General features: G+C 40.0%; 1 protein-coding gene across 7 annotated transcripts in view; it reads left to right on the top strand.

Annotated features, from left to right (window-relative positions):
• Window positions 1–13,272, top strand: part of BCAS3 (BCAS3, microtubule associated cell migration factor) — a 312,898-nt gene that overhangs the window by 40,708 nt on the left and 258,918 nt on the right. For all 7 annotated transcript variants that reach the window (XM_021415884.1, XM_021415890.1, XM_021415885.1 and 4 more), the window contains exons 8-9: window positions 867–974; window positions 3,622–3,698. In XM_021415884.1, coding sequence (XP_021271559.1) covers window positions 867–974; window positions 3,622–3,698 — 185 coding nt within the window. The remainder of the gene's footprint in view (window positions 1–866; window positions 975–3,621; window positions 3,699–13,272) is intronic.

The following is a 13,272-nucleotide window of genomic DNA, read 5'->3' as shown; positions in this document are numbered from 1 at the left end:
TTCTTGAGCAACTTGAGCAGATCCAAAGGACAAGCGAGTGTTGTGTCAGGAATTGTGTTAAACTCTATAAAATAAAACAGATAGGGGCAAGGGGAAACACCCTCCTTTACCAATACTTAGTGTATGTTTGCACAGCTGGCAATTTGTGCTGCTTCATATTCGTTGACCTAGAAGAAGCCAACATTTTAATGTGTTCTTGGAGTGGAAAAAAGGTGTTATGGAAAAGAACTGCCACATCAAAGCCTCTCCTCAGCTTGTAAAATGGTTTCCACCACTACCTTCCTCAGCCCTATCGAACACTCAGCACTTTCCCCTCTCAAAAGAAAGCAAGCCTTTTTATTAAGAAATGGCCCTAGAGTTTTATTTATATTTAAATGATAGAAGTGACATGAAGCAGTTGAAAAGATCTGTATAGCTTAAACAAAAGTTCATCAGGGATGTAACGTAAGTTCTGTGTAATGCGTCTCTATCAAATAAATAGTCATGTGGCTCAGCTGTTCCACGGAATGAAGTATTCCCTTAAGGAAAGTGTTACTCTACAAGATATTTTTAAAGTGACTTAAATGTAGCCTTAAAACTTTATGTCTGTTAAATGATTTGTATTTTGCGTCGGATCTGATGCTCCAAAGTCTTATTTTGGGTTAAAGGAAACTTAAGTTCTTGCTAATTGGTTGCACAGTACAGGTTCCTGACCACTGTGGATATTGTAACTCAATTTGTAATCATACCTTCCCTAAACGTAGGAAGCTTACACTGACCCCATGTTCAGCAGCATTATGCTTTTATTGCTAAATGTATGAAGGCTTGTTTTGCCCCCCAGAATTCCTTCTTTCTGTTAAAATCCCACATTTCTTTATTCATTTTAGCACAAGCCCACCTTACTGCTGTGTGGACCTTTATTCTTTACGAACTGGAGAGATGGTCAAGTCTATACAGTTCAAAACTCCTATTTATGATCTACATTGCAATAAAAGGTAAGGATGTTTACTATATAACTTTCTGTGTTAGAGCATGTAAGATTTTGGTAATGAATGCAATTTCTGGTATGTGCACTCCTTGGTTTTACCATTTTGACTTTGCTGCAAGCTTAGCTTCTGTTTGCTGTTTCTCAGGTAATATTTTGAGTATGACAGTATGCTTCTCCAGTGCCTTTCCCTGAAGTGCAAAACATTTTGCATATGAAATCATTTAAGCTTCCCTGAATTGTGATGAGACTGAACAGGAATCATTGAAATCCTTTGTCTTCTACCTATAGACGGAGAAATGAGATCACAGTTTAAATGGTGTCTAACTTGGCAGAGTAGGGTTTGTCTCTTTTGTTTGTGTTTCATTGTTCTGCCAGATACTTTGCCTTCCTGCACATCCAAAAAAATCCTAGCATACACTCTGTGCCCTATGGAGAACAATTCCTGAGTAAAATAACAAAGCATCTCTTAGTTGGAATAGTGTCACCTAATTTCTGACAGAAGATGGCTTGGAAGATTGGATGTCAGGTTGTAAATACCTTGATTCCATGCAGTCATGGGTTCACGTTTTTCTAAACTTCAGACATAGAAAACTGAATACCCTTGTAGTTTATTGCATATTTTTAAAGGAGAACAGAAAACCCAGGATCCATCTTTTGCAAGCTGATATTGGTGATAATCCTTTGGTACTCCCGATAGAACTTGTTGACCCAAGTCCATGGTATGTGCTGCTTTGATGCTTTCTTCCACCCAACTTAAATGCTGATGTCTAAAATTAGGTCAAGTAAAAGCAAACAGAAGAAAAGCAGTAATGCTGAGCAAACACCTTTAATACCACAACCAATTCTATAACGGGATGTTGGTGGTGTAAATGTCTTCAAAGAAGTAAAGGATGGTAGTGCTTGTTATCCTCACTCAATCTACTTACCATAGGGTGTGGATAGGGTCATTATATCAAGAAATAGATCAACTGCAGTGGTTGAGTTGGTGAGTTACATGCCAGGAATTGGTCCCTGCTCCTTTAAAGGCCTGTCAGAAGGAGTTCAGTACTTATCTGTGCAACTGTCCCTTGAAAAATTTAAAGTTCCCTTGTGTACAGTGTGATGATAGTAAATCTTTCCAGCCTGGGCTCCTAGCAGAAGAAAAATCCAATTGTAAAAACAGTCAAAAGGCAAATCATCATTCAAAGTCTCTCCTAACTAAAAGGTCTAATGTTTCTTTTCCTAAGTGGTAAAAATGGAAAAGCTACTTCAAAGCTGTGTGGCTGTATTCAGGGTAGCTGCTTTTCTGGAACGTATCAGATTCTGTTATTATCCACAGAAAGCTCACTATTTCAGATTGAAAATGCATTAAATGTGGCCAAGTGCAGTGCTAATGGTGCGTTAACCATGCAATAGACTAATGGAGTCCAAAGTTTTGAATTTAAAATAAAACTTGGGTTGCAGAAGAAGGGAAAACTGTTTATTATTTATGTATTTATACTCTAGAATCGTCCATCAGGTAGGTTTCATTTATAAAGAATGACAGTACTCCTTCAAAGAGCAGAAAACAAAAATCTAACAGGATTGGGAAATAATACAATCAAATATGCATAGGTTTCCTATATATACATTACAGTTACACATGCAGTGAAAGTCTTTCCATTATTCATTGAGTAACTTTTATTCTCAGCCTCATGGAAGGAGTGGGAGTTGATAGGTTTCTGTTGTCTTCCTCTCCTTCGTTTTAGGCAATGGAAAATGCTTTGTTTAATGAAAAGTTTTATTTTGTTTGAAACAAATATTAAATCATAAGTGCAGAGTTTATAACTTAGAACATTTGAGTTTTATACCTTGGAAAGGGATGGAGAAGCATCCGTCCCAGAATAAAAGGGACAAGCAAATAAAAAATCTAAAATCCATTTCATTTATGATATCTCCGTTCCTCTCATTGAGTCGCTTGTACTGCTTGTAGCAAGCATGTGGCCAGTTAGCACCACCATTTACCAAAGGATGTGTACTGAGAAGTTACTAAACTTTGAAGATGTTGCACTTTCCAAATTTACATCTTTGGCCCTTGTTCATTTAGACAGTGTGGTGTTTCATACATAGCTTTCATGGTTTTTCTTCAAGTGACGAACAGATATTTTACAATATAAACGTGTCCATGTACAAGTGAACACATAAACATGCACTTGTAATTTGTCTAATTGGCACATATTTCTCACGGCTTTGTGTGATGATGGTCTTGGTATGAAAAGAAATCCTGCTTTTAATAAATAAAAAACATGGTGGTTTAATAAATTTGCAATGAGATGGGCAATGGGATTATTTTGAATTTAGCTTGTGTTCTACCAATTGTTGATTTGTTATTTGAGTCATTGAAAGTAATTCAGGATCCTTGCAATTCCATTCTTTCTTTCTAATGGAGCTTTTACTGCAGAAGGTATATCATAAATACGCTGTGTTGTTCTGTATCAGATCTGTGTACTTCCTGAAATGAAGGTTATGTGGTTGGGATGAGAGAGAATCCTCAATAACTGCCATGTGTTGGTAACCTGGCACTTCATCACAGTAGAATTTATATTGATGCTTTTGAAATAATTACATTTAGATATCGAATCTTTAAACCAATGCATTTAATGTTTAAAGTACACGTTCCATTTCTTTGTTTTCAGGATACTCGTCGTGGTCCTGCAAGAGAAAATTGCCGCCTTTGACAGCTGCACTTTCACTAAAAAATTCTTTGTGACAAGTACGTATAATGCTGGGTTCAGTCATTTTGCTCTAGAGGTGGCATGTGATAAATCAGATTTTTAAAAAATTTCTACTTCTAAATCCTGAAAGCATCTGCAGGTCTCCATGGCTACGGCCAAGGTTTCAGGAAATCTGCTGCTTCAGAAAACCTACAGGTGTTACTCCGTGAATCTGTGGCTCTTTTGCATGTTGTTTTGCATTTATTGTTGCTATAGTTAATTTCTCATGGTTCTGGCAAGCACCTGCATTGACGTCACTGGGTGGCTGAAGTGTTCTGTTCCTTTTGCACAAATATGCCCAAAGAGTCCAGGTTTTGAGTTTCGGATTGTATGTGAACGCAACACTTCAAAAACAAATCGATAGCAATTCGTACGCTTGTCATTTTCCGTTGTTACTTAGACGTAAGATACTTTTGGTTTTTTATTTATCCTTAATTTAGCAGGCCCCTGAGCTCAAGCAGGTCAGTATGGTATTGTAGCAGTAAAACCACAGGTAGGTATTTACCTGCAGATGCTTTTACATCTATCCTGAACCTGAAGGAACTGTTCAGACCCCTTTATCCGGCTGTAGCCTATTGCTTGCCTCGCAGTAGCAGGCAATTGGCTGTAACATATGAGGCTCTCCAACAGCTATTCCTCTACAGTAAGTGTTCCTTTGCTGCCCCAACATCTGTAACCGAGTAATTGACATATTACTAGAGAGAGGTGGTATGTTTTCTGCTGCTTTTGCTCTGACTTGTTGCTGATGTAGGTCAGGTTAGGATAAAACGTACCTGCTCCCAGACCGTGTGTCTTTGTAATACTGAACACCAAGGAGGTACTCACTGCAGAAAAATCCAAATTTCATCTAAGTAGACAGTGATAGTATTTGTCAATTAGAATTGCCACTTAAAATGTGTAGATGATTAGAAGATGATAATTTAGTTTGGAAGAATTGGTGTTTTACTGTTAAAAAGGAAATTTGAAGTTTCCTGGGTGTATTTTCAGTTACAAATAGAAAAGTTCTCAATTCTCTATGTTATCTGTGCATATCAAGAAAAACCTGGTTACAAGAAACTCTTTCCTGTAATAGTTTGAAGCACCGTTATGCAGTAATATTAAAGTTGCCAATAGGTGTCAGTTTCTTCCTATACGTGGATGTAAGATGCATAAGAATCTGCTCGGGTTCAGTGTGGAGAGCCAGATGGGAAGGGACTTGTGGTGTCCTCCTGTTCCTCCCTCCTCTTTTTTATTCCACCATGGAGAGGCAGAGTATGAGCTTTGCTTTATTGCAGGTAAAAAAAAAAAAAGAAAAGAACACAACTAGCTTAAATGTGTATTTTAACAATTCTTATGCTTTTCTAATTGAAGTTGCTGGTAAAAAACAATCAAACAAGCAAAAAAACCCTTCAGTATGTTTTTAAAAATGAATTCATTTAACTGTATTTTGAGGAGCAGGGATATCCTATTCCTAATTGTAACTCTGGAATTTCCATGCATTTCTGTGAAGCAACAGTAAAGAGGATAAAAGAAAGCTTTTGCAGCCCCGATATAAAAATCCCAGCTCTGAGATGTCACAGCTCACCCTGCATTTCTCCAGTTTGTAATATGAGAAACCTGGGATATTCCCAACCTTTCTCCCTGCTGTGGGGCTCCAGGTGCACCCTGCATTCTGCCCTGTGCATCTGGGGACAGAGCCCTTCCTGTGCCCACCACTGCCCACCTGTGCCGGGGTGGCACTGGACAATGCATGCTGTTCCACGGTGCCTTTCTGGTGCCAGCGTGTGCTGAGGCTTTGGAAGCTTTGTTGTTGCACTTAATAGCTTGCACCATCAAGCAGGTGCTGTGCTTTGGCATCTTGAAGGCTGCAGTAAAGCTTTTGTCTGAATTTTCGGATTTTGGATGTGCTGAAATCTCCTTGACCTCGGAGTGCATCTTTAAAGGCTTAAGTTGCTCTGATGTGTTTGAAATTTGGTACAAATGCGCTACCTAGCCAGCTGCTTTGGTTTCTGACAGTCAGCCAAGTAGCCAGCAGCTGGACTCTTTTGTCATTGTGGTTTTGTTTGTATTTTTTTTTTTTTTTTAATATAGAAAAAGGGCAGTGTCAGTTTAAATTGGAAAAGGAGAAGTCTCTGAAAAGGCAGCTTGGCAAAGGGTCTTGTAGGCCTCCTTGTTTCCATGCCTGGAGCATCCCTGCAGAAGGGTTGGCCGGTTCCCCCGGGGCTGTCCCGGTGCACAGCCTGAGGAGTACGATGGCAGCGCTGCCCAGAGGATTCTTCTTCATGGAGGAGATGCTCAGCTGTGTTAGCTGACAGCTTTTGGTCAGAAGTGGTGGCTTAGAAGGTCAAAAATATTAAAATGGGATCAGTAGGCCTTTGAAGATGTTTCTTTTACTGTGTAAACTACTGTGTGGAAAAAGAAAATGTTTTTAAAAGAGGACTTAGTGATGACGGGCAGATCACATCTTCCATTCGTATCAGCTGAGTAGCGTGGGAGCCCTGGAGCTTCACACAGACAGCTACAATGCAAACATAATTAAGCAGAAGCTTTTGCCCATTTTGTTGACTATTTACACACAGAAATTAAACGCAGAATGTACAATTAAAAACAGTGTCAGGAATTCTGAAGTTTGATGTTCCTCAGCAATGCTAATGCAGCTGTGTTGCACATGAGCAGTATTTGTCTTTCTGTTTTTGTTTTTGTGGTTAAATGTGTAGCTTAATATATTGTTGTAATAAATATACCATAAAATATTCAGGATGTAGAACATGGTCAAGTTTGTGCTGCCGTTGGAATGTTTAACTCTTGTGTTTCCTGATTTTTTCAGATCCAACTGAGCAAATGTGATAGAATCTTTTTTTTTTTTTCTCTTTTGCTCATGATTAGATGGAAAAGTACTGATTGGCTGGAATGGCAGCCAGCCAGCAGAGCTTGTGCCTTGTAGGAAGCATCAGTGTACAGGTGCTCCAGTCTTGGCATTTTGAGTTAAAGACAGTTGCTTAAACTTGATTGGAAAACCTCCTGTGGGTAGTCATAGAAAAAGACCAGGATGTCCTCTGATCTACCCAGTGAGGTCGTCCTCTTTTAACTTGCCAAGGAAGGAAAGGGATAGCTTCAGTCTGCAGAGAGCTCGTGGCAGTGCTTCCCTATGGCACTGTGCTGCTGTGCCTGCGCTTGGATCCAGCTCAGTTTCATTAAGAAAAGATTTGCATGGCGGGGTGGATAAAGCCAAATAGCAGTTTTGTAACCTGCACTGTTTTAAGTGATCATGTGGCCGAGCATCAAAAATTTATTTGATGCCTATAGTAAAAATACATTTCCTTTTGGTAGTTGGGAATGTCCAGGTGTGGAAAACAGATTTTTAAGTGGTTAAGAGTTCACATAAGATTTCCTTTGGAGTCTTTCTCTGAGTACTCCATGATTGAACAGTCAGAGACGAAAGTGATGTACAAAGTGATGGACAAGCTCTTCTTCCTACTTTGCTCTAAAGAACAGATGCAGAAAAGCTGAATTTCATTGATTTCTATTACATCAGCGCTCCCAGAACCCTCTTCCAAAAATGCTTACTTAGTGGAACATTGATGATTATGAATATGGCCTGATGGATACTTTCTTCTCTACAACGAATATCTTTCCCACCCCCTGGGCCCTAAGTAAGGATTATCACAGATAACATCATGCATGTGGCATCATCTTTGTGTCCGATAACGAGTGCCTGCTCAGTTTCTCTGGCCCTTCCACTCCTCCTATTGATAAATTCTCCATCCATTATTCTCCAGGGATGAAGACAGTTATTGCAGCCATTAGCTGGCACCACATTTCTATTGATGCTGTACAGCTAGAGCCTTAAGAGGTAATTTTCTAGATTTTAGTCAGAGTACTTTATTGTATATAAAGTCTTAAAAGACTTGCCTAGCCAAAAGCCAAACTTATTTGGTATATATTAAATGCACCCTTCCTGCACCTCTCAAAATAAGGAAAAAGGTGTTTGATATTCCATTCTGTAATTTGGATGTGGTATTCCTACTTCCAATGATGTTCACTTGCAAGAAATAATACATTGTTTTCAGTTTGTCGCAGGTCTAATCTGGAAATCATCTTGGCTTTTTTTGAACATTTTTGTTAGCTTTGCTAGAATTCCTTTGCCCTGATGGGCACACAGGGAGCAGTTTGCTCTCTCTGCTTTGAAGTAAAAACAGTGGAGGTCTCATGAGAAGGTTTAATGCCTGAGGAGTTACAAACAGAACTTCTTGAGGAATGTACAATTCCCTTCTCAACTGTGATCAGTAAGTGGCATTCATCCTGGACATCCCACATGGTATAATAATTGATAGGATTCCTGGGCCTGGGGAGGGAGGCTCTTCAGTGCAGATCGAAAGTCCTGAAGCAGGTGGGAAGAAAGCTCTTGTTTCACAGTGTTTTTCTGATCAGTGAAGAGAAGCCACACACATTCCTGTGAATTGTATCTCAGCGATTCATACATATACATATACACATAGAAACATATATGTGTTTCTATACACTGCATTCCAGGACTGAGGCTGTTGTGAACATTACGTGGATCTGAGTACTGCCCTGCAAAGGGCGATGATAGCAGTGTATGGAACATTTGTGGCTGTACTTTTTTGCTTCTCACCTGGGCTTTTTTTTTTTTTTTTGAGTTTTTGTAATGATAATGCCACTATCATCTGAAAAAAAAAAAAAGCCTTAGATGGCAAGCATGATTTCACAGTAGGGTGCATCCTGCTGGTTTGCTCTTTTGCTCAGTTTTTATGGGTGACACTTAAACAGAAGGAAGTACAAAAACAATAGCAGAGTTTTGGAAAGTATGTGACAGTGTGAGAGCACTAACATTTACATAGGGCCTTTCATCTAGATGGAACCCAAAGGATTTTATAAACAATATTACTTTATAGAGTTTATAAACAAATAGATTTGTTTTGCTTGGTGAAGCTGAAAAAAAAAGCACAAACAAACACAAAATATTAGATAAAACAGCTTATATGATTTGTTTTCCTTGGAATAAACAATCCCCTGCAACAAGGGTATCACTCTACCCATTATTTATTTTTAATACCCTTTCTATGCTCTTTGTCATGGGTCTGTTTTCTGGCTGCTTTGGATTGCAATACTTAAAGTAATTTTGTGATTTCATGACTCCAGAGTGCTGTGTATTTCATAAAACCTAGAAAAAATCATTAATTGGTTACAAGCTACAGTGAGGGACTGAAAGTCAGCATTGCTCCCAGATACGAGGTGTGGAGCATGCACTGAAGAGAAAAGGCACGGAAATAATGAGACTCATTCTTGTAGCTGATACCAAAAAGGATGAGTGTGTTTCAGTGCAGAGGACATCAGTGAGAGCTGAGGAAAGAAAGGCAATGAAAATTACAGAAAAGAGAGGTTTTCCTATTAAACGGAAGACAGAAAAGGACGACTTACTAAAATGGTTTTAATTAAAAAGCAAAGTCAAGGTGAAGGAGTTAAAAGCCTGGAAAATTTCATTAGCAGATTTTTGCTGTTTTCTTTTATTTCTCCAGGACTGTAGATGCAGATAGTGAGAGATCTTAGAATGTGCTGTAAGACAACCAGTCATAGCGTCTGCAGAGAAGCACAATGGGATGTATTTGGAGAAAAGCAGCATTGTTCTGGACACCTCTGATTTGGATTTTTCATTCACTTTGCTTTATTCATTTGCACATTAATTTGCAGCAGTTTACAGCAAGGTGTTTTACAACATACTGTAATGCAATCTGAGAAGGAAATACAGCAGTACCCTGTGGAAGACACCGTGATCAGCAATGGGTATGTGGCTTGGGTAAAATAAAAACAAATTCTAACTTAGCTCAGCCATGCTCTGACTTAGTGTCGGAGTTTCTAGAGAGAAGCATCGCCTTCTGGTGCACATATGAACCTGAACACTTTGCAGCAATCAGAGCTGCCTTCTCTCTTCCTTTAGGACCGTTCAGGTGGTGCAGGATGTTGCAGCAGAGGCAGGAACGCTACAGCCTGAGCTGCGGCAGTAGTCTGCCTGCGTGGGCATCTTTTCCAACAGGCTCTTAGAGTGTGCATGCACATCTGTGCTTCAGGATGCACGGGGCCCATGAAGGTGCTGCTGGATCTCATGGTGCTTTTGGTAAGAGTTTCCTGGAGAAGGGAGCTGCTGGAGGCACACGATTGCCTGGGGGATTCCAAGGAATGTTCACTTGGAGGTGAAGTGTCGAACCGCCAAGTTTTTATGGCTGTCAGAAATCCTTGTAGTGTTCAGTCCCCAGCTCTGCATCTCTGACGGGGATTTTATTTCTATATCTTTTTTTAAGCTTTTTTTCTCATGGAAAAACCTGTGCAGCTTGATGGAGAGCTGCCTTTAATAGAGACATGTTTGTGATTTATTGCCTTAATCTCTGTTATGGCTGACATGACTGTGTAATAGCCTTGTTTCTCCTAGCAGTGTTTCCCAACGTGCTGTTTGTTTAAAAGCAAGAGAGGGAGAGGAATGTGTTGCTTTTCTCTTCTTGGCTGCTGTCTCTGTATTCACACTGACATTATTGAAGCTAGGAGATGAGTCTTTTTGAAAACAGTTTAAGGAAAGGACTGGAGTTTTAGTTTCTGCAGGAACATAGAGCAGTGGAAAGGTCCAGAATGAGAGAAGTGGGCATTTGTGTGAATTTTCAGCCTGAGAAGATGTTTATGTTGTGTTTATAATGGGCATAAAGATACAACTCTCCAAAGAGTGGCAGAGATTATCATAAAAGTAATTGAAAAATAGTGGAAAATCAGCGTGCCTTCTTTTTGGTCACTCATTAAGCAAACATTTGTATAGCTCGGAGAACTTGAAGCAACTTCTAGGATTCCCGTGTAATCAGTAAAAACAAATATACAAATACAGCCCAACAGGAAGAAAGCTCGGAATCTCCAATTCCAATTAATCACAAACTATGCATTTTTTCATACTAAAATTTTGTGTTGGTTTAAAAATAATACAGAGAAATTGAGGCGTTGAAGAACCAACCTATGGTACCACTCTGATGTAGGTCAGGCCTGGAAGATGACAGCCCAGAACAGGAGGCTCCAGGTGCTGCCCCACCAGTTCCTGCAATGGGACACAGAGTGCTGGAGCTGCTGGGCTCAGGGGCTTGCCGAGGCCACAGAGGAGCTTGCACTTGGATTCATTCAGACTTCAAAAACAGTATTTTTCTAGTTTTGCAATTTCACAGCTTTAAGTAGTGTATTTCCTGCATGTGTCCTTACAAAGCACAAAGAGAGAGGATAATTGTGTACTTAAAAGCATTTTAAAGCATCTCCAGTAGTTTTTTCCTATGTTTTCGTGGGTGATAGTCCCAGTAAGGCTCACTGTAAGGTCTGGTGTTTTTTAGTACTTGCTTGATTTGCTGTACTTTTGGAAGGACTTTCCCATCGTGATCTTTTCTTGGATGACCTCCCCATACTGTCATTAAAACTTGGAAACTTTGGTCTTCTTGACAGTTAGTTCTGCATTCTCATTATGTTCATTCTTATTGTAAACATGCTAAAATTGCTGCTGTTGTTGCTTAGAATGGATTTTTCCTCAGTTGTTTTGAAGTTTAGTAGAAGTAGAAGTTAATCTTTAAGAGAGCTGGGCTTGCAGGGATTGGGCGGCCAAGCCGGGTAGGTCACGCTGTGTCTGTCCTTTCATTTGCCTGGTAGATGATGTTCTGCTGACTCCAGCTGTTTTTTTGGAAAGCAGAAAAACAATTTGCTTTTCCTTCCCATAAAGTATAACCCTTTGTTTATCCTTGTACTGCTGCATGTTTCCAAAATGCATAGATTTGCAAAGAAAAGAAAGGGAGGAAATAGCTCTATTTTTTACTCTGTTTTTTTGTATCAGAGAGAAGAGTGTAGTACCGAGTTGAATTGTTGACCTCTACGGAGGATATTATTATTGTCCATTGTGTGTGGAGCTGTATCTAATTGACCAAATCCAGTTCGTGGAACGAGCCACCTACGATAGGTTTGGTGAAAACAGTACATTTTTTAAGAGAACTGCTTTTTGTATTTGATTAATTTTTAATTTGAAGAAGAATGCTGTTTTGTAGTTCTTCAATTACTTCAGTTCACTGCAATAATTGAGACCAGCTCCCTGTGCCAAGAAGGAAGTTTCTTCTTGTTACGAGTTGTTGCACTGCTTGCGTTTGTCATTATGAAGCATCTGTTGAGTGATACTCTTTTGTTTTCTGCTGCAAGGACATTGTGAGGTGCTTGCAGAGCTTGGGAAATGCAAGAGACAGATGCTAAAGTCACTGTAGAGATTTCTATCATGAGAGTTTTCATGTGACAGCTCTTGATGATGTATTTTATACATAAAAAGGGAGAAAAATAAATAGAATTTGGTGATCCTGAATGTCTTTACTGACCCAGACGAGAACTGTTGAAGCAGAAGTCGGCATTAAAACCTTACTGGTCATGATCTATAATGTCATCGGAAGAACACTTTTGTATTTACAACCTGGGGTTGTATTTACAGCCTTTTTTTGCTTTCTTTGTTCCTTAAGAGTCTCTGGCTACCCACATTTTATGCACTTCTGGAATGCAATAACAATTGTGGCATCATCTCTTCAGAGTTCGTTTTCCTTCCTGAGATCAAGGCAGCGATAAGGCCTTACAAAATACTCGCTTGGTTTTGCTTTCCTGGCCTGAGATTGATGTAATTCGATGAATTGCTGCTTTTCCCTTCTCTCGCTTTATGACCTTTGAAATAACTTGCTGTGATCCTCCGAATTTTGCAATACCCTCACCACGCCGCTTTAAAAAGCAGAGATAAGGAGCTGTTTGCCTTAGCGTGAGCGGCAGAGAAGCTGTTTCTGCCTGTGCGCAGTGAAATGCCATCGAACATCTTTCAGTTTTATCAAATTCCTTTTTCAAACTATACGCGCACGCCTCAGGTAACACCACCCCAGCACACCTTTCTCATTGCTCTGCAAGCCTGCAAAGTGATGCCGCAGACTTAGGTCTAGCAGGCGGCATTGTGCACGTGGCCAAAGGCCTTTGTTTACCAGCTGAAGCTGGAACTCTCGAGCTCGAATCCCGTTATCGGGACCCCAATCAGTAAACAGGTTTGTGGTTTCATCTCTGCAACTGTGGTTTGTGACCTTTCAGCCTCCCACCTTGGCAGAGCAGCCCCTGAAATCAGCCCGCTGGAAGCTCGCAGCGCGGTGCCCGGGGTGCGGGGCAGCGTGTGGAAGTTCAGCCCAGCGGTGGGGCCGGGTGCTGAGCGTGGGCTGCGTGGGGCCTGGGGACAGCAGCCCCCGAGAGCTGCATCTAAAATGATGGAAAACAAAGGAGGGAAAACAGGACGTGGGAACGGGACAGTAATAGCAATTGGGATGAAGGTCACTGTGCCACTTTTAGTTGTGGATTACCTAAGCTTTTAATTCACGTTTAGCCATTATCTAATTGTTTTCAGAGGTTTTAAATGTTGTATTTTTAGTTTTAGTAGTTAATAGTGTGATATTCCCAATTGTTGCGCATTTTATTTTCATTTTATGCATATGTATATCTCTATTTGTGATGAAAACACAGCTGATATAATACAGATGAACGATGGAAGCTTTGCCA

Source organism: Numida meleagris, chromosome 18 (assembly GCF_002078875.1).
Source record: "Numida meleagris isolate 19003 breed g44 Domestic line chromosome 18, NumMel1.0, whole genome shotgun sequence".
Taxonomy (NCBI): Eukaryota; Metazoa; Chordata; class Aves; order Galliformes; family Numididae; genus Numida; species Numida meleagris.
The sequence above is the reverse complement of the archived record's forward strand: the minus strand, read 5'-3'. Positions and strand labels throughout refer to the sequence as shown.